A 22,631-nucleotide genomic window follows, 5' to 3' on the forward strand; every position below is an offset into this window, starting at 1 on the left:
GCTTTAAATATCACATAAAAGTAATTCTTCCTCCGATAGGAACCTGAAATGCAAAAACTACACAAAACACATCAAAAAATGCAAATAGCTTGAGTACAAAACACCTTTTCAAGCCTTTATAAAGCGTTCTAAGTAGATAAAATCCCACTTATCAATAATGGTAAGGCTCATTAAAATTCAACAAGTAACGAATTCATAAAAGATAGATTTGTGGACTGCTCAACAGAATCAGCCCCTGATCAGTTCAATATTTTACAATTTAAGGTATCTCAGTCGTGAAATATGGCTGCGGAATGTAAAAAAAATACAGATGGTGAAAAGAGCTTTCCAGAATGGTATCGGTCATAATTTTTGAATAAATATCCAATTTACTATGAATTTACGAAATTAGAGCGTACAAGCAGAACTTAACCCACCAGATTATAGAAAAGGCAGATTTTAAGATACTTACAAGCATAATTTTTGAAAACTCAAAGAACGAAAAACAAAGAAAATCAAATTATCTTTTCAACGAGAATATCACAATAATACGATAAACAATGAATCAGATACGAATTTAACAAGAAATCAGATTGTATACAATGAACTAAGAATACGCAAATGAAGAACAAGAGAACAAAGAAGATATATGTACCTCGAAAGCTTAACCAATGAATTCAGAAACCCCCATAACAAGAACCCTAATCCCTAAAACTCCAAATTCATAATTTCCGATTAGGTTTTGTTGATTACCGCTTTCTCCTTTTCTAATCATTCTCTCTCTCTCACTCCCTCTCTCTCTTTCTCTTCTCTTTTCTCAAGTAACGTAAGCTTTTTCTTTTTACAAACACTAATTCCTCTCTTTTCTTCTTTCTTTCTTTTTTTCTTTTTATTAAACCTTCACTCTTTTTTTAATAAAAACCTTACCATTTTTTAAACTAATACTCTTAAAACAATATTTTCATTATAAAAATAACTAATGCAAACTAATTTTAATAATAAATCAACAATATTATAAATAATTAACCAAAAATAATTATAAAATATCGGGATGTTACATTCTTCCCTCCTTACAAGAAATTTCGTCCGCGAAATTTAACTTGCGCACTTCTGCTAAAAGGGATATAACGAACACTGACAAATCTCAAAGAACACGAAACGAAGCACACTCTTGAGTAACTGATCATTCTAAAGTCTACCCATACTCACAGGACGAGCCTAAAGGCAACTATAAAACTGAAATTCTATCTTACGACTACCCAAAATTCACACGGGGAACCTAAAGGCAAGTCTACAGAATCTTAAAATCTAGCTCTGATGCCAACTTTAACAACCCAATAAATTCAATTCCTCAAAATAATACATATTTAAATCCAAAATCCATAACTTCCTAACAATCCAATAACTTACAATTCTCGAATTTGAAAAATACGACTAAATTATCAAAGTACACCAACAAACTCTCAAAGAAATTTAAGATAAAAGACTAAACTACTCAAAAATTATACAACTCGCACTCTTCCCGAAAATAGCCCACCTAAGTAAGAATACCCGCCGGAGGAAAACAAAAAAAATAGAGGACCGGCAGTGAGCGAAAGTCTCATATACGGATATAAAATAAATCATAATTGAACAAAGATTAATAGATGAGAGGCTAAGAACACAACTGAATATATGAATGAAGCACAATAATAATAGTGAATGAGACAATATAAAAAAAGATGAATACTCAACTCACAAAACAAAAATAAATGCTTATCACCCAAAACTTATCATACTCTTTCAAATATTCTTATCACTTACACATAATAATCACAAATAATATAATTCAAAGAATAATGATAAAATGGAATCACACCCTTACACGTACTCTTACACATATTCTCACACTTACAAAATAATACAGAAAATAGCTTACATACGAACATGGGAGGCAATCTTACACTTACATGATGTCCTATATTTTCAGTAATCCAGAAATATGTAGTCATCAAAACTTACAGAGGCTTGCACACCACAAAGCAAATGCTACCCAATATCTTACAGGGGCTTGCACGACAATAAGCACATGCTACCCAAAAGGCCAAATCACACACACACTAGCCATGGCTATACGTGTCCCACAACTTCGGTGACACGCCCATACAATTTAATTACACCACATAGGTGTTATGGATTAAAACTACTATATATAATTGCTGTATTTAATACTAAGGAACGTGAGCTTCGAGGCTCGGTTTGACTGCTCTTGTGTTTCGTGACTCAATCTGCCTTAACAAGATGCCTACATACCTTGCTGATTGCCAAGGATCAAGTCAAAAAACGTAGTTCTGATTGGTGGGGGTGAGACCCCTTATATAGATGTGGGAGTCCTTGAATTGGACTTGGTATAGGAGACTTGGTGGATAAGCCTCTGAATTAGGATAGACTTAGGAGTCCTAGGAAGTAGGAGGCTGATTCCTTATCCTTTTAGGTCCCCTTGAGGCTAATCTCTAAGGACTTATATCCTTATCGGGACTCTTTTCAACATCTGATTTCTCCCTTATTAATTAATTACGAAATTAATTAATAATCAGGGCTTTTTGGGCTTTTTTTTATTCCACCAGGCCTGATCTGGTCCGTCAGGCTTAACCTTTCTGGTCTGAATATTATACATCTTATTATTGGGTCCAGCAGCCCATTATTAATAAAATCAGGATTTATTTATCCCTATCATTTGCCCCCCAACTTTTGGGAAACATTGATTAGGTTTCACAGAAGTTAAGTCTATTCGTTCCCTTACAGGGTTTCGTTCTTGCGTAAAGTGTGGAGCGACCTACACGTTTACAACGAGTTTTTCCTTTTATTCAGGAATTATTTTGATTTCCAGGAATTTTTCCCTTATTTCCGGGATTTTTTCCCTAATTTCTGGATTTTTCCCTAATTTTCCTGGGATTTTTCCTCATTTTCTGGAATTTTCCCTAATTTTTCTGGGATTTTTCCTTATTTTCTGGAATTTTCCCTAATTTTTCTGGGATTTTTCCTCATTTTCTGGAATTTTCCCTAATTTTTCTGGGATTTTTCCTTATTTTCTGGAATTTCCCTAATTTTTCTGGGATTTTTCCTCATTTTCTGCCCTTTTTTCGACCAGGATCCTAGTCGAAATTTCGACCTGGATCCTAGTCGAAAATAGGGGTCAGCCTTATCATCCTGGTCGAAGGATTTCGACTAGGATCCACGACCTGGATTTCGACCAGGATCCTAGTCGAAATTCGACCTGGATCTAGGTCGTCAATTCCCCACTTTTAGTTTCTGATTTTGAGCCCTTCGACTAGGATTTCGACCAGGATCCTAGTCGAAATTCGACCTGGATCTAGGTCGTCAATTCCCCACTTTTAGTTTCTGATTTTGAGCCCTTCGACTAGGATTTCGACCAGGATCCTAGTCGAAATTCGACCTGGATCTAGGTCGTCAATTCCCCACTTTTAGTTTCTGATTTTGAGCCCTTCGACTAGGATTTCGACCAGGATCCTAATCGAAATTTCGACCTGGATCCTGGTCGAAAATTCTTTGGTTTTCTTGATTCCTGGTCGAAGAATTTCGACTAGGATTCACGACCTGGATTCACGACCTGGATTTCGAGATAAACATAAGAAGAGATATGCATGAAGAAGGAATTCCGTGAAGAATGGAATACTTGGAAGAAAAGATATCTGATTGATATATTTTAGGAAGCAGAATTATATTCCATATCAATTAGCGATTATCTTGTAACTGTGTAGTATATAAATACAGACATAGGGTTTACACTATAAGTGTTATCATATTCGAGAAGATTATTCATTGTAATCCTAGCAGCTCTCGTGATATTTGTTCATCACTGAGAGGTAACAGTTCCATACTTTAACAGAGTTTATTGTTTCAATAAAGTTTGTTTTCTGTTACTTAAGATATTAAAGATCGATTTGATTGTATTTTACACTGTATTCACCCCCTCTACAATGTGTGTGACCTAACAGTATTATGTAGAAGGTTCTAGAGTTCCTTCCCTCATGGGACTCCTAGTTCTCATCCAAGTCAAGGACTCCCAGTTCTCATCTAAGTTGGAGACTTGTTGTAATATCCGAGATATATCGTGTAATTGTTTTTATCAATAAATAATTATTATGTGATTTTTGGTGAATTATCTGATGATTGGTGCTGATATGTGGATGTTTATATGTGGTAAAGTATATGTTTGTTAATTTTATTATGTCCAGAATAAAATATAGATAATTACGGTATTTTTCTGGTAATTTTTGGACTCCTATATGATTTTATATTGAATTAAGAATTATGAATTATTTTCGGAATAATTACAAAATTATTTTATAAAGCAGGAAATCATCCAACCTCAACCGCTTTTACATTTTTACAACCCGAAACTCTTCCGAAAACTCTCTTTCCAACCTAATCTGATATTTCCGGACATTTTCCGTGTTTTGACTTTTTCGATCCGGATTACGGTTTGACCCGTATGCGGCCCGACGTAAATTTTTTGATACGATAATCATTTCGATAACATAATCTTCGTATAAAATATTTTATAAGAAGCCCCGTCTTTATAGCTATCCAAAAGTTTTAATAGATCCAAAACATGATGATGCTTAAATAAAACAGGATAATGTTTATCCTAAACGTTATCTGATCGGATCGTTTTACCGTTAAGTAATTTATTTCTCGATCCAACACGATCCAACGCGTACTAATATTCTATAACTATAAATAGCCTATTTCTTATTTCATTTTACTCGTATAATCATAATCAAACAGTAGAAACCATTAAAATACAGAGAAAATCCTAATTAAACGTCGCGTTCTTCATAATCAAACGAGGATTCAAAAACGTTATCGAATTCAGAATCAAGCGTTCTACATATCAAATCGTAGCTCTTGAAATCTAGAAGTTGAATCCTTCATCAAAGTCAACCCAAAAATCAAGGTAAATTGTTATTTAATATTTTAATTCGAATTTATTAGTAATTAAAATAGGAACTTTTGTTCTTGATATTGTTTATATGATTTGATGCTTGAATCATGTAGATCTTTTCTTCCTGATCATTTTGGTATATTATATTGGAAATTTGGAGTTCAATAACACGTTCAAATTAATGTTTGCTTCCGGGAAATGAAAATTAGAGTTTATGTTCATGATTCTTTTAAATTGAAATTGTAGGGGTTATTGCTTGAAATTGAACACACGGATATGTAGATCGTTCAAAAAGGAAGCGACTGGTGTGTTAAGTATCGACAAACGATTCTTGGAGCACCCTGTTCGAGCCTCACCGGAAAACTGCCGTTCGCCGGTGTTGGAAAGTTCATCGAACTTTTCCTAGAGATTGGCTGGATTTCCGGGCATTTGGAGAACAGGGATTTATTCAGGACTTCTTAAACAATAAAACTGCACCTTTCAGTAAGTTTCTGGGCTGATTTCGAGTGGCTGGAAAAACTTGAAGTCGTCGACAATGGCTGCCGCCGGCGACCGAGGAAGAAGACAGGGAAAAATGCAGAAAGGTCCCTAAGGTTTTCCTGACTTTGCAAAACCTGTATTTTAGATTTAAAAAATTTATAAAAACAGGATTGATGTTTTAAATATTTTCGAAAATTGTATTTTCATTTTTTTTTATTTTTAGAAAATTGTTTTAATTGATTTTAAATTTCAAAAATCAATATTTTTAATTTTAGAGATCATTTTAAATTCGAAATTAAATTTAATTATTTAATTAATTAATTTGTAATTGATAATTAATTATTTAAACAATAAATTGATTTATTATAAATTAATTAATTGATTTAATTAGTTATTAATTAATTTTAATTGATTATCTAATTAGAAAAATAGTTTCGAGCTTGAGTATTTGAACTTTGTTATTTAATTATAAAATGATTCAGAGACTCGTTTTAATTCCGAAAAATGTTTAAAAATACGTATTAAATACGTGGAAAATTATTTTAACTTCAAATCTTCTTCGAGAAGTTTATTTTATCAAATACTTTATATGCTATGTGCTATATGTGATCTGATTGATGTATAATATGATTGTACATGCATTGTTTGACTATTTTTACTATAACTTTTAATCTGTACGTCGGATTTGGGTGAAACGAAGGGTTGCTAGAAGCTTATATCGAATAGAATGAGATGAGAAGTAGAATTGATAAGTATAAGTGACGTCTAATAGAGGAAGCGAGATGTAGAAAGGGAAAACAAATGGTCAGTGAGTGGGAACCAACTGATAAGTGCTAGTAAAGTAAAAGCGGATTGATAAGGCAAGTGTCCTTGAACTTTCTTGTAGTATAATTGCAAGTACTTCTGATCTTTCTTGTAATGTGTTTCAAGTAATTTTGAATTCTCTTTATTACGTTGCAATTATTCCCAATAGTCCTTATTCTATATTGCAAGTACTTTTAAGCACTTAACCCTAAACCTTGATTCTTATTGATCTTTAGCCGCAAGCCTAATTTTTTGTAAACCATTGATTGTTGAATTCTTGGATACGAACCACAAATATACGATACTACTCCACAAATACATATCTACCACATACTGATTCTTGATAGGAGATTGTGTAACATACGACCCTTTATGCCTTGTATGACAGAAGACCAATCTTTGTAACCATTGAACCCTTGGTCTTCTACATTCTGATTCTTTCCCTGGATTGGAAGTCAATCCTCATGTTTACCTTGTTATACCATAATGGTATTATGAAATACCTTATAATTCAAGATAAATATTGTTTATGGTTCAACTTTTTGATTTATATTATTATCATGTTGATATTATAGAATTGGATTGTTTTTAACCATTGAACCATTGAACTCTTTGATTGAGTTCTCGACAAGTCATTTGTCAGACTTCTCGAAGAGTCAGTTTATGACTTCTTGACAAGTTATTATAGAGTTATTTAATGATAAATTTAAGTTCTCTATAAGTCCAACTTATACTTATCCATTTATTTGAAATAATTTTAACCATAAATTATTTTCAGCAAATACTTTCGACATAAAATCCATTCTAATTTTACATTGATTTTATTAATTAAAATTCAGAATTTTTCAGTCCTTCATGGACAAACTGAGTATTTGTAGGACATATCGATAAGTCTATATTATTTCTCTAATCAAGAAATTAAAATTAACTTCTCGAACGTGTCTATTTTGTTTAAAATAACTTCTCGATAATTATATGCCTAATGTCTATATATGAGTTCTCGATAAGTCATTTACCTTTACTATAAATACCCAGACTTCTCGACATACATATACTTACGCTTTCTCAGATCTCGAAGTGACCTAGCTTTGTCAATTTCAAGACGTTTTTCCTCATTTCAAAAGCTATTTCACAAATTTCTCTTACCCACTCTTTCTCACTTTACCAGAATGGCCTCAAATGTTGTCAGAACCTTTATCCCAGAGAAAGGAACCAACTTTCTTGCTTTTATAGATCCTAACAAGCCCCGGACACCTTCAAGGGGTTTGTGAAAATCGTTTCTGAATCATATCTTGCAGGTGCTTTAACAGCTAATCCAATTTTGTATTTGGATGTACTGCACGAATTTTGGACCACCGCCGTGATAAGGACAGTAATGGATAACAACTCTATTTCTATGGTGGTCACATGCGTCATTAGAGGACAACATATAGAATTCAATGAGCAAGATATGAATGCAGCTCTGGGGCTTCCTACTGAGAACTTAGATCAAGTGCCAACACAAGATGAACTGGTGGAATTCATGGATTTTATCAAATACAGTGGAAGCATTAATCTTTCCAGCATGAACATAACTAATCTCATAAATGAATGGTCCTTTGTGTTTGACTGCATAGTAAGGGCATTCACTTGCAGGAAGTCAGGCTTTGACAATATCTCCAGTGTAGTACAGAAGCTGGTATTCTCCATATCTCACAACAGGAAGCTCAATATTGGGCTATTGATCCTGGAAGAACTTGCTACCAGACTTGTCATGCCACTATCTGCTAGAGGTAAAGAGATCTTTCTTCCTAGATTCATAATGTCTGCTTTAAATAATAAAGTACCAGACATTTATTTGTTGAATGGAATTGATAGGACTAAAATAGGCGATTGTAAGCAAGTGTCCAAAATCATATTTAAGTCACTTACTACAAGAACTAAGGTAACTGTGAGTCTGAGAATCACTCCATTTATGTTGGAGAGGTTCAGGACTTCCCCTTACCCTATGCCTAATATGAGAACCAATGCAACTGCTATCTCAGCTATGGTTCCTAATCCTGAAGCAATACAAACTCAGGAACACCAACAGGGGCCTTCCCAAGTTGCAGTCCCTTCTTCAAAACCATTAGTAACTAGGAAGACAACCACTTTATCTTCTCAAAAGGATAAAGTGAGTAAAAAGAAGAGAAAGGAAGTATGTCCTGAACCAGTTACTGAGAGTGGTGAGGAAAACACACCTTCTAAGTCTCCCTTGGTCAGAAAACCAAAGAAAGCCAAGAAATTTGAGCTGACCACTCGAACCACCTCTACATTCTCCCAAAAGGATGTAGTTGTAACAATGGGGATTAACCAGACTCTAGAAACATCCTCTCAAAAGGATGTGCCTATTGGAAAGAGCATTCTCTCAAATGCACCTTGTATAGAGTCTGCACAACCCACACTTGAGAAATTCCAAGTGTATGAGAGGAGAAATAAGGATGGCACACACCCTGAGAGCATATCACTTCAAGCTCCCTCATTTACTCAGGGGAGCTTCCAACACTCACATCTGATGTAACGCCCCCAAATCTGGGGTCAAGGGATTTGGTCGTCACTATGAAACCTCAATCCAAATCAACCTGTTTAATCAATAACTAAATGCCAGCGGAAGATATTTATTATCTATGACCCCAAACTAATCCAAAATCTTTTAAGGTTACAGTTCTAGAAACAAGAATTCCAAATTCCACAAATAAATTTTCACTTTCTTTTAAAACTCTTTTCAATAATTCCAAACCTTAAAATTTAACCCGCTAGTATAACTTCGAAAAGAAGTATACTAGTCCCATCTATAAAATACACAACTATAATATAATATAATATAAACAACTTTATATAATAAAACTTATACTAGTCCGCAAACCTTGGACCAACCCCCTTCCAAAAGCTTCTTCTTTGCTTCCTCGAATTACGCCGCTAAACAGCGCGAGCTAGTCCTCACTGGAGGTTAAATTTGAAAACAGGCAAGTATGAGCGAAAGAAATGCTCATCAAGTTCATTATAATATATATATGGTTGTTTTAATATAAAATCGACATCTACATTAGAGCAGAATATTTGAAATCATAATTGCTGAATCATAAAATTTTAGTTGAGGAACCCCATAATTGATTCCTTAATTGTATTCAAAACCATTTTGATATTTTTGAGCGAAATGCTTCAGCAATACTTTGAATCGTGACGAGAATAAAACTCGTAAAACAGTGTTTACGGAAATATCGTAAACAATAATAACAAGAAACAATAATTATGGATTGAATCATAAACTTTACTCAAAACTGAACTCTTCAAATTAATACTTATTTTGCTGTCATATCAAATTAGATATCAATACGAACTTTGATGCTCACAACACCCATACTGAAGTCAACATCAATCATCTATGCTAATACCACCTTTGATATTTAACAACAACGTAAGTATCAGCATAAATCAGAATCTGAATCAAAACTGCATTTTACCATTATCCAAAATAGAAACAATTGATAAATCATTTATTCTATGATTATCAAAAATGATATGATAATTTAGATTGGGATCATTCTTCGACGGACGTACTATCACATGCTGATCATCCCGTGTGATAGCACTGGTTCATGATTCGTAGAAACATGTCCCCAAAAAAACGAGTACTCAAATAAAAAGGCAATAAACCTGCCTGTGGCAAAAATTGTGTCATAATATTTTGTATGACACTTAGAAATAGCCCTCCGCTGGACCGTCCATCCCGGTCACTTACGCAATTATGATCCAATCTTAAAACCTTTTATTGAAATGGAGTCATAATAATCGACACCCGAAATAATTTTATTTCCCCCAATTCTTGGGTAGGAATATTCGCAACCAAATCACTTTTCTCAAAATCCAAAACATTTATAAATCCGATAATTGGATAAGTAAAGTCACTTGATTATTCTGAATATAGAACAGCAGATAAGTACTTGCATAAACAGAATCATTTATTTAATTAAGCGATATGTAAAACATTTATCGATTCTAAACTGAGAATAGGAAAAGCAATACTTGCATGATAAGATTTAAAATAAATATCACTTGAACAATAAGTGATGATAGGGATACTTGCCTTTGTGATTTAGCAGTTAGTCACACTCGCAAAGACGCATCTATTCTAACATACTGTCCTAAAATATCACCGTCTTTCTTTTCAACACTTCACCGATATGCTGCTCCTGCGATTGCTAGAAGCCTGATATCCAATGTCATTCCATCTCATTCTTTATCCAACGTCTTATCCCGATCAACTTGAGAGATCCGCATCTATAATTAAAATATAGAACTTCAATCGTCTAATCGATAATTACTCGATGAACTGCGCGTCAAAACCCTATCATCTACCCTTACGATAGCCCGCATATAAATATAACAGACAAACACAGGACCCTTGATCCACATACACACATAATTTACATAGCACATAAGCACATAACTCATATATCACATAATTTGTATCACCACCAAAAGGTTTGACTCGGTATGTTTAAAACTGAAATCAGGTCAAAAATATGATTTATCGATCAATAATCGACTCAGAATCATTCGTAAAACAAGCGACCTTTTGAAACAAAAGGATTTGGGTCTCGAAAGTATTTTTATTGAAAGCGGAATATTTTTCTGAGTCTAGAGGCGTTCGTTTCGTATTAAACGGACGAACGATTGATTTATTATGAATTTTTGAATATTTTTCGGAATTAAAACGGTCTCCGAATCATTTTATAATTAAATAATAGGGCTCGAACGCCCGAAAATAATTTTATAAGAATTATCGAGCCTGGAAAATAATTTAAAATAATATTTTAAAGCTCGAAATTATTTTTCGAAATTTTTAAATTAAAAATAAATAATTAAATCTAATTAAATAATCAATTAAAATCAATTAATAAATAATTAAATTAATTAATCAATTAATATTTAAATTAATTAACTAATTAAATAATTAATTATCAACTAAAATTAATTAACTAAATAATTTGGATTTATTTTTGAATTAAAATAAATTTTCAGAATAATGATTTTTGGAATTTTAAATAATAAAAACAATTTTCTGAAATAAAATAAAAAGAAAATATAATTTTTGAAAGTTTTGGAAACGGAAATATCGTTTTTGTAAATTTATAAACCACAGGGACTGATTTATAAGATTCTGCAAACTAGGAAGACAAAATGGTAATTACACCATCTTCTTCCTCCTTCTACCGACTCCGGCGGCCGGCAGCCATAGCCGCCGCCTGGAGTTTTTTTCCGACCACCGAAAACGGCCCAGAATAACACCAAATTTACAGGGTTTGCTCGTCTAGTGTCCAGAAACACAAATATGCAATCGTTTCTATCAAAATCATGGCCAAATAGCCACAACGTCGATTTAAAAAAAAACGCCGCATTCGCCATCGATTTTCTCGCGAGCTCGAATACTTACCCTCTGTTCTCCAAACTAATATCAATTGTTTCCTTGTTCAACGATCTATCGAATGGTGTAATCAATTTAAATAAATAACCCTCACAACAAAAAAGCCTAAATCCAATTAAGAACATTCAAAGCTTCAAAACCCTAATTTTATTAATTCGAAGATTAAACTCAAATTTAACCATGTTATTGAACTCAGTTTTTGACATATAATATACCAAAATGACCAGAAAAATATTATCTACACGATTCTAGCATCAAATCACATCAACAACATCAAGAACAAAAAATCATATTTTAATCCTTAATATATTCGAATTAAAACAATTAAACAGAAAATTACCTGATGTTTCTGGGTTGAAATTGATGATTGATTCAGAAAGAAGATTTTGAGAGCTTCGTTTTGATATGTTGCACGCCCGAATCGGAGTTTGATAACCCCTTCGTTTGTACGATTGATTCTCAGGAACGTATCAGTTTTCTAGGGTTTTCTCTGTATTTACGGTATTTTTACTGGTTGCAAATGAATAATCGAAATAAATGAAATAAGAAATAGGCTATTTATATTTATGAAATATTGGTTCGTTTTGGATCGTTAAATTAGTTGCTTAGCCGCTAAGTAACTACAAAATGATCCAAAAATAGATTAATTAGCCGCTAATTAACTATAAAAACGATACAATTTAATACCAGAACTGGATAATCATCAAAACTGAGCTTTTTATAAAACACCATATAAGAAAATAATGTAAAAATATCCCGTCTCTCGAGAATACGGGTTTTGTTGATTTATCAAAATGGTTATCGTATCGAAAAACTTGCACCGGGCCGCTCACGGGTCAAACCGTAATCCGGATCGAAAAAGTCAAAACACAGAAAATGTCTGAAATTACCAGATTAGGTTAGGAAGGAGTTTTCGGAAGAGTTTCGGGTTGTAAAAATGCAAAAACGGTTGATGTTGAACGATTCTCGGCTTTATAAAATAGTTTTATAATTACTCAGAAAATAATTTATAAATCCATAAATCACTGTAAAATCATATAACGGTCCAAAAATTACCAGGAAAATATCACAATTATCTAAATTTTATTCTGGATATATAAAAATTAAAATACTCAATAAATATCACATATAAACACCCAAACATCAATTCCACTTATCATATAATTCACTAAAATTCACATAAAGTCACATAAATAATGCCAAATAATTATAATAATAATATTTGAAAACATGGGATATTAGATCTGATCAAATCTCTCTAATTTCTAAAATTTCTTCCTCCTATACAGCACCTGAAAATACTCCTCAGGCGCATCTAAAATCAAGTGACATGGTTCCTGGAGCTGTGCTCACCACCCAGACACCACCCTTAGATGGTGAGAGGCTACTAGCTGGGGTAGACCTTGATGACACCATCAAAAACATGGGGGATTCATCAGTTTTCACTGAAGACCCCATGGAATTCATAAATGCACATTCAAGTGCAAATCTGTCTTAACAGACAGTAGGGTTTGAGGGTAGTACTCCTGAGGGGGAGCTATCTAAATCCCCTCCAATTCTATTGGAGGTTCCTCATGAGAGAACAACTCCGCTCACAACCCGGGCTGAAACTGCATCAGCAGTTGATGCTAGGAGTAAAATTGTCAATGACCCTGTAATATGAGAGACAAGAATAGCATATTCAGGTGACAGTGTGGTGCAAGACACACAAGGGTTTGAGGCTGTTGCATATGATAGTAGCACAGTCAAATCCCCTTCAATTCAATTGGAGGTTCCCACTACCAGTGTGGAATAACACCCTGTCAAAACCACAGTACAAACTGTGAGTTCAACTGTGACTCAAGTCACATGTGGTCCTAGTTCTTCAGATCCTAAAATTCAAACAAATCAGCCCTCAACCTCATCTCATTGCATCATGGCTACAAGAAGTTGAAACTCAAACTGCCACTATTGAAGATTTTAGAGTTGATCAACTTTCTGGGCTTGCTCAAATTTCGCAGCAACTACTCATATCAGACATGTCTAATCAAGACTATCAAGCCATAATGGTATCTTATCAAGAAGATGTGGAGGACCAACAAGCAAAGATTGTAGATGAGGCTGGCAATGATGCTAACTGTGATGTCTGGCTAGAAAAGAGTATAAATTGGAGATGGAGGATGTTCTCGCCAAATTTAGGGAGGATTTCTTAACCATTCTAGGCAGCAACTCTAAAGCTCTTACCCCATCTGAGGTGTATGATACTGTGAATGAAGTATCCAAAGCCCAACTCAAGGCCTTCCATCTTTTTGGAAGAGCACTAGAGATCAGGTTCACTGGTCAAGAAGACAGACTTAGAAAGCTCATCAAAGAAAAAGTAGAAGAACTCAGTCTTACTCAAACCAAGATCAACACAAACTTCCAACTTTTTATTGATCAAATGGCAAGAATGAAGTTTGAAACTATTGAAGCTGAAGTCAAAAGTCTTAAGACCGCATTCTGGGCTATTCACAAGATTGTTCAAGAATAGGTCACTCAATCAAATGATAACTGCAAACTCAAGTCTCATCTCTCCAAAAATCCAATGCATCTCTGAGTTCTCAGGTGCATGCTCTCACCACCTTGGTGCAAAGTCAACAGACCGATATTCAATCCCTTGTGGACTCTCACAAGGTTCTTCAAATGCAAAAATCCATATCCTTGGGAGCTATCATGGGAAAACTGGATATTCCACGGCCATCCTTGCCTGAGCACATAAGGCCGAAAATTAACACTCCCCTCGTCATGCCTGTTTCCAAGATTAAGGAGGAGATTGAAGTTAGGATTCAATAATCTATGGATAAGGGCAAAGGTAAATTAATTTCATCCAATCAAAGCTCACAATCTGAAAATGATAACCTGATTAAAGCTGCGCATGGATCAATTCTAGATAAAGAATTCAGTGATCTTCTTGCAGTACTCAGGGAATCACTGAAGAGAAACTACATCAGCTATCAGAGAGCACTGGCCAAGAATATTAATTTTATAAGAGCAGTAGTGATAAATGTTAACGACATTGAGTACAAGAAAATTGTGGTCAGCATCAAGGATGGAGGACAAGACAGATGTTTGCAAGTGTCCTTTCCGTGTCTAAAATCTCTAAGAGCATCAGAGCTAGATGTCTTGATTGACAGTGTTCGCAGTGTTATCAAAGAAGACACTCAACTCCTGAATGGACTTGAACAAGCACAAATTGAAGCATTTCCTGAGGCTTATTTATATCCTTACAAGGGAATAGCTTATGTTTGTGAAAGAACCAAAAAATTCATTCACTTCAAAATTCCAAGAAACTGCGTTCAGAAAAATAGGAGATTGATAATGACACTTCGAACGAGTTAAGGAGAAAGATGTTCAAGACAAGTGAAGATATTCAGATGATCAAAATTCTTGACAAGTATCTCATAAATGAACAATCTATGCTGCCTTATACCAAATTTAATGATTCACAAGATGACTTGGATGATGATGAGCAGATGCAAGATTCTCAAAAACCCTCTGGCTCAAATCCAAGTCAATCTAAAAAGGCAGCTAGTAGTGATAAATCAAACAAGGATGCTGGTAAGAGGCAACATGGAGACAAGAAGAAAGCTGATGAGAGGAGAATGAAGAAGAATCAAGACCCAGGTCCCAAGGATCAAACCCTAAACATCAAAACAAAATAAACTCAATCCTTAAAGCCAACAATCTCCTTCATCAAACCTCCTCAAACCTCAAAGCCTAAGCTCAAATTCTTATACAAACAAACCGCTAACTCTTTCCTCAAGATTCCAATCACCATTAACCAGACATCTCTCAAGAAAATTTCAACCTTGCCCTCTGCCAAACCATCACACAAAATTCACTTCAAAACTGTTGGAAGAAAACCTAAGAAAGCAAGGCTCTCAAGAAGAGTTGGAGAAACAGAAAAGGCCATCTGGAATTATTTTAAACAAGATGATTTTCTACCTCTAAATTGGAGTTGCTCAGATGAAAATTACTTTCAAAAGCTGGCTGAGGAAATAGTCAGAGTCTGGGTGGTCTTTTTAAAAGAAGTGAGAATCCACTTTCAAGATGGAACCTTCACTCTTCTCAGAAGCAATCTAATGGACACTCTCTCTCCAACAGAACTTAAAAGAGTGATTAGTTTACTAAAGGACAAGGACACTGCTACAAGAGCATGGAGATCAGTTCTTGCTGAATGGTTGTTTAAAGGGAGGAAAGAAGAGTAAAGAATAAGGCTGACTTTGAAGAAATGAAAAGGAAACATGATGAAGAGATTGATCTATACATTCAAAGATCAGAAGCTCTCAAGGCACAAGGAAAGAGCAAAGTCTCAAAAGATGGACAATTTCTCTTTATCAATACTGGTACAATGTCAAGATTCAGGATTGAACTACTGCATCAATATTCCCTGGCTGAAAGGAGCAAAATTATGAAAGCTCTAAAAGGAACACCCATAGTAGAAGAATTGGAAATTCTAGTCTACCTGAAGGACCTTACCAGAAAGGAAAAAGAAGATCAAGTGTTTCACTAAAACCCATGAATATGACTCAAATGTTCAGTGTATATGACTCAGTAGAATTCTTCATCTTAAGCTTGGGGTTAGTCTTGTTAACAGGAATGAATTTGTGATAAGCAATCTTCTCACAAATTGGGGGAGATTGTTGTGCAAGACATGCCTGTACAATAACAAGACTAAGTCATAATTGACAGCTCTAAGTAAGTTGAATGATAATCTAAGTTTGCAAGATGTACTTGTAACTACTAAAGTCTGAATAAAGCCAAGGAGCAGACTAGTACCTTTTTCTGTGAACAGTATCACGCCTAAGGATTCTTTCTGGAAGAAGATCAAGAAGATCATGCCTCAGAAGAATTATGAAGAAGCTTGGAGTTGAATAAATCTGTTCTAGGAAAAATATTCTAAGTCAGGATCTCTACAAAGCTCAGATTTAGTGTTATAGAGAAGTCACTCGAGAACTCCAGGATGACTTATCGAGAACTCAGGAAGTGCTGATAGGGAACTCAGTAAGTGCTGATACAGAATTCGGTAAGTGCTGATACGGAATTTGGTAAGTACTGATAGAGAACTCAGAGATCTCGACAAGCCAACCTCCTCATGGAAATCTAGAGATCTCTACAAGTCAATCAATTTATGGGAAATGAGAGATCTCGATAAGTCTCTTTACTTATCGAGATGTCAGGCTACATAAAGCTCAAACTGAAGAACCCAAAGTACAAGTCTCAAAGTACAAATCGCAGAACAATTCAAGATTCAAGATTATCAATCAATAAACGATCCAATCACTTGGATTGACAAGTCTACAAAAAGCAGCTTGAGGCGTGCAAAGATCTATAGAGCATATTAACTGATAAAAGGAGATCAAGATTAACACAGTGTGCAGAGATATGTTAACCCATAAATGGAAGGTTCACTTTTCTATTTATAGAATGATAAGTGACAGTTTAGAAAAAGTAAAAAGGCAGTTTCTATTGTACACTGTGTAAACCAGAAGTTAACTGACTTATAAAGTTAACACTGGTCCTTTGGTTAGTTGTAACAATTTAGATCAGATCTTGTATTCTCTCAAGATAGAATCTAAGCTCTTAAACAAAAGAGCTTAGAAATTTTGTAGCAAGATTTTCTTAATTTTAATACAAAATTAAGTGAGTTTTGAAAGATCGTTGTTAACTGCATTATCTTGTTTGAATTTGCATTAACATTGTTCATCTACAAAATCATCTACTTTGTTCACCATCCTAAACGGAGCAAGAAAAGCATAAAAACACGAAAACACATTCACCCCCCCCCCCTCTGTGTGTGATTCATTATCTAACAAAGTACCCTCAGTTGTTTAATAGGTGATTCTGAGGACAGAATTCTTTTATGGGGAAAGGATGTAATATTCGGGATATAGCGTGTAATTGTTTTTATCAATAAATAATTATTATATGATTATTATGTGATTTTTGGTGAATTATCTAATGATTGGTGCTGATATGTGGATGTTTATATGTGGTAAAGTATAGGTTTGTTAATTTGATTATGTCCAGAATAAAATATAGATAATTACGGTATTTTTATGGAAATTTTTGGACTCCTATATAATTTTATATTGATTTATGAATTTATTAATTATTTTCGGAATAATTACAAAATTATTTTATAAAGCGGGGGATCATCCAACCTCAACCGCTTTTACGTTTTTACAACCCGAAACTCTTCCGAAAACTCCTTTTCTAACCTAATCTGATAATTCAGGACATTTTCCGTGTTTTGACTTTTTTGATCCGGATTACGGTTTGACCCGTGCGCGGCCTGGCGCAAAATTTTCGATACGATAATCATTTCGATAACATTATCTTCGTATAAAATGTTTTATGAGAAGCCCCGTCTTTATAATTATCCAAAAGTTTTAATAGTTATTCAAAACAGGATGATACTTATCCAAAACAGGATGATGCTTATCCAAAACAGGATAATGTTTATCCAAAACGTTATCCGATCGGATCTTTTTGCGGTTAAGTAATTTATTTCTCGATCCAACACGATCCAACGCGTACTAATATTCCATAACTATAAACAGCCTATTTCTTATTTCATTTTACTCGTATAATCATAATCAAACAGTAGAAACCAATAAAATACAGAGAAAATCCTAATTAAATGTCGCATTCTTCATAATCAAATGAGGATTCGAAAGCGTTATCGAATTCAGAATCAAGCGTTCTACATATCAAATCGAAACTCTTGAAATCTAGAATCTGAATCCGAATCCTTCATCAAATTCAACCCAGAAATTAAGGTAAATTTGTTATTTAACTATTTTAATTCGAATTATTAAGTAATTAAAATAGGAACTTTTGTTCTTGATATTGTTTGTGTGATTTGATGCTTGAATCATGTAGATCTTTTCTTCCTGGTCATTTTGGTATATTATACTGCAAATTTGGAGTTCAATAACACGTTCAAATTGATGTTTGATTTTGGGAAATGAAAATTAGGGTTTATGTTCATGAATCTTTTCAATTGAAATTTAGGCATTTTAGTTGTAGGGGTTATTGTTTGAAATTGAACACACATATATGTAGATCGTTCAAAAAGGAAGCGAATGGTGTGTTTAGAATCGACAAACGATTCCTGGAGAACCCTATTCGAGCCTCGCCGGAAAATCGCCGTTCGTCGGCGTTGGAAAGTTCATCGAACTTTTCCCGGCGATTGGCTGGGTTTCCGAGCATTTGGAGAATGGGGATTTATTCAGGACTTCTTAAACAATAAATCTGCACCTTTCAATACGTTTCGGGGCTGATTCGAGTGGCCGGAAAAACTTGAAGTCGCTGGCAAAGGCTGCCGCCGACGACCGAGGAAGTAGGCAGGGAAAAATGCAAAAAGGTCCCTGAGGTTTTCCTGACTTTGCAAAACCTGTATTTTAGATTTAAAAATTTAAAAAAACAGGATTGATGTTTTAAATATTTTCGAAAATTGTATTTTCATTTTTTTTATTTTTAGAAAATTGTTTTAATTTATTTTAAATTTTAAAAATCAATATTTTTAATTTTAGAGATCATTTTAAATTTGAAATTAAATTAAATTATTTAGTTAATTAATTTGTAATTGATAATTAATTATTTAAATAATAAATTAATTTAATTATAAATTGAATAATTGATTTAATTAGTTATTAATTAATTTTAATTGATTATATAATTAGATTTAATTAATTTTTTGATTTAAAAATTTCGAAAAATAGTTTCGAGCTTTAAAATATTATTCTAAAATATATTCTAGGTTCAATAATTATTATTAAATGATTTTAAGTTCGAAATTGAGTATTTGAACTTTGTTATTTAATTATAAAATGATTCGGAGACTTGTTTTAATTCCGAAAAATGTTCAAAAATACGTATTAAATACCTGGAAAATATTTTAACTTCAAATCTTCTTCGAGAAGTTTATTTTATCGAATACTTTATGTGCTATGTGCTATATGTGATCTGATTGATGTATAATATGATTGTACGTGCATTGTTTGACTGTTTTTACTGTAACTTTTAATTCGTTCGTCGGATTTGGGTGAAACGAAGGGTAGCTAGAAGCTTGTATCGAATAGAATGAGATGAGAAGTAGAATTGATAAGTATATGTGATGTCTAACAGAGGAAGAGAGATGTAGAAAGGGAAAACAAGTGGCCAGTGAGTGGGAACCAACTCATAAGTGCTAGTAAAGTAAACGCGGATTGATAAGGCCAGTGTCCTTGAACTTTCTTGTAGTATAATTGCAAGTACTTCTGATCTTTCTTGTAATGTATTTCAAATACTTTTGAATTCCGTTTATTACGTTGAAATTATTCCCAATAGTCCTTATTCTATATTGCAAGTACTTTAAATCACTTAACCCTAAACCTTGATTCTTATTGATCTTGAGCCGCAAGCCTGATGTCTTGTAAACCATTGATTGTTGAATTCTTGGATATGAACCACACATATACGTTACTACTCCACAAATACATATCTACCACATACTGATTCTTGATAGGAGATTGTGTAACATACGACCCTTTATGCCTTGTATGACAGAAGACCAATCTTTGTAACCATTGAACCCTTGGTCTTCTACATTCTGATTCTTTCCCTTGATTGGAAGTCAATCTTCATGTTTACCTTGTTATACCGTAATGGTATTATGAAATACCTAATACTTCGAGATAAATGTTGTTTGAGGCCAAAGATGATACTATGGCCAAGTACCTAAGAGTAGTAAAGGGAATATTAACTCAGTTCAATGAATGGTACCAAGAACATGTTCCGAGAGAGGAGAACACTACGGAAGATGCTTTGTCTCAGTTCGCCTCATCTGAAATCGAGAACTACCCGAGAAGTATCTATTTCCAGGTCTTGAAGTCCCCTACTATTCATGTCATAAATCTGATAGCACCGGTTGGTGTGACATGCTATTGGATAGACCCGGTCAAGACCCACTTAAAATCTGGATGGCTCCCCGATGATGCCCAGGAGGCACGCAAGCTTTCAGTTAGAGCATTGAGATATTCCTTGATTGAAGGCCTTCTCTATAAAAGGTCATTTTTTATCCCGTACCTGAAGTGCCTAAGACCTCTTGAAGCAGAGGAGGCACTAAAAGAAGCCCATCAGGGAATTTATGGGCAACACTTGGGGGGCAGGGCACTCGCTCATAAGATAACTCAATTGGGATTCTACTGGCCAACTATGCTAGCTGATGCAAAGGATTTTGTGAAGAAATGCGACAGGTGCTAGAGGCACGCATCAGTAGTACGACAGCCCCTAGAGAGGCTTACATCAAACAGCACACCCATCTCTTTTGCAATATGGGGAATGGACATATTAGGACCATTTCCTATAGCATCGGAACAGAGGAAGTTCATTGTGGTAGCCATAGACTACTTTACGAAGTGGATTGAGGGTAAAGCACTTGCCAAGATAACCATAAAGTAATCCCACAATTCTTCTGGGAGGATATGATATGCCGATTTGGAATACCATGCATCCTTATCATGGACAATGGGAAGCAATTTGATAATGCAGAATTCAGGGAGTATTGCGATAATAATAGCATAGAACTTTGCTTCACCTCGATTGCACACCCACAGGCAAACGGGAAAGCGGAAGTTGCTAACAGAATTAACCTTGATGGACTTAAGAAGAGGTTCGAACGCTCGAGAAACACTTGGGTGGATGAGTTGCTGCCTAAACTATGGGCATATCGTACCACCTGAAAGTGACCACTGAAGCTACCCCATTCATGCTGGCTTACAGAGCCGAGGTAGTGGTGCCCCTTAAAACCATACATGGATCCCCTAGGGTCGAAGGTTATGAAGCAGAAACTAATAAAGAAGGCAGGAGGCTCGCTCTCGATCTCATTGACGAGGTCAGAAATAAGGCCAATACCCGTAATGCAGAGCATCAGGGAAGAGCCTCCTTCTATTACAATTGAAGGGTTAAAGAAAGGTTCTTCCAACAAGGAGACTTGGTTTTAAGGAAGATTGAGGCATCAGGAGTCGGGAAGAAGGGCAAGTTAGCCCCTAACTGGGATGACCCTTATAAGGTCAGGAAGACATCGGGACGAGGATCCTACAAGTTAGAAACCCTAAATGGTGATGAAGTACCTCGAACTTGGCATGCTTAAAACCTGAAGGTTTATTATGTTTAAGGCATTCAATACATATTCCTAGAACTTAGTATTAAGTTTATAAATAAGGTCGATGAAACCATCTATTCTAAGGGTTGAACCCACTTCTCAGAGATATTATCTATTTATGCAAGTTTATTTCTATCATCTTGTCTAGCAATTTATTTAAGTATGAGCATCAAAAGTATGCAAGTCCTGAAGGACCAAATGCTGAAAAAAAGAGACAAGTATGACATGAAATTAAAACAAAATGCATAGATAAAGATCCCGAAGGATCATGAGTTAAAGCCCTGAAGGACCAATAGGTTACAATTAATAAGGTTCGAATAAATAAGTTTTGAAAATATAGCCACGAGAGGGCACTGAAGCCATGCAAGGCTACACAAATCACTCATCAGAAGAATCCCCTCCCTCATCTGACCCTGAGCTGCTCCTTCCTGAGATCGGCTCCCTTATCTTCCCGCGAAGGGGCGCCCTTGACTTGGGACTGCCCGAGGAGGCACTAGATTTTGAACCGGAACTCCTATTGCTGGAGCTCGACAAAGATCCCGCGCGGGGAGTCGAGGGCAGGGAGCCGGAAGCCTGCCCTGATTGATCAACCATGGGTAATTCCCAAGGGAATGACATGAGGCTTGGATCGACCGCATCGGGGAACATGTCATGAGCATTGGAAACACCCTTTTTCCAGTCGAGAGCGAGATTAACATGCCACATCTTATCATCATGCTCATCCATCATTTTCATGAAGGACAAAGATTGATGGTATGAGTCCCTGAGGTCCTTCCACTCCTTCTTCCTTTTATCCTCCGACCTGA

At 34.9% G+C, this 22,631-nt stretch overlaps 2 protein-coding genes across 2 annotated transcripts; both read left to right on the forward strand.

Moving 5' to 3' along the window:
• Positions 1-20,360: 20,360 nt before the first annotated feature.
• On the forward strand, positions 20,361-20,924 carry LOC141724797 (uncharacterized). Its single transcript, XM_074527070.1, has one exon. The coding sequence runs from the start codon at positions 20,361-20,363 to the stop codon at positions 20,922-20,924; it is 564 nt and encodes a 187-aa protein (XP_074383171.1).
• Positions 20,925-21,181: 257 nt separating this feature from the next.
• On the forward strand, positions 21,182-21,621 carry LOC141724804 (uncharacterized). Its single transcript, XM_074527079.1, has 2 exons — positions 21,182-21,333; positions 21,444-21,621. The coding sequence occupies exons 1-2, from the start codon at positions 21,182-21,184 to the stop codon at positions 21,619-21,621; spliced, it is 330 nt and encodes a 109-aa protein (XP_074383180.1).
• The last annotated feature ends 1,010 nt before the right edge of the window (positions 21,622-22,631 follow it).

This window comes from Apium graveolens, chromosome 1 (assembly GCF_009905375.1).
Source record: "Apium graveolens cultivar Ventura chromosome 1, ASM990537v1, whole genome shotgun sequence".
NCBI lineage: Eukaryota > Viridiplantae > Streptophyta > Magnoliopsida > Apiales > Apiaceae > Apium > Apium graveolens.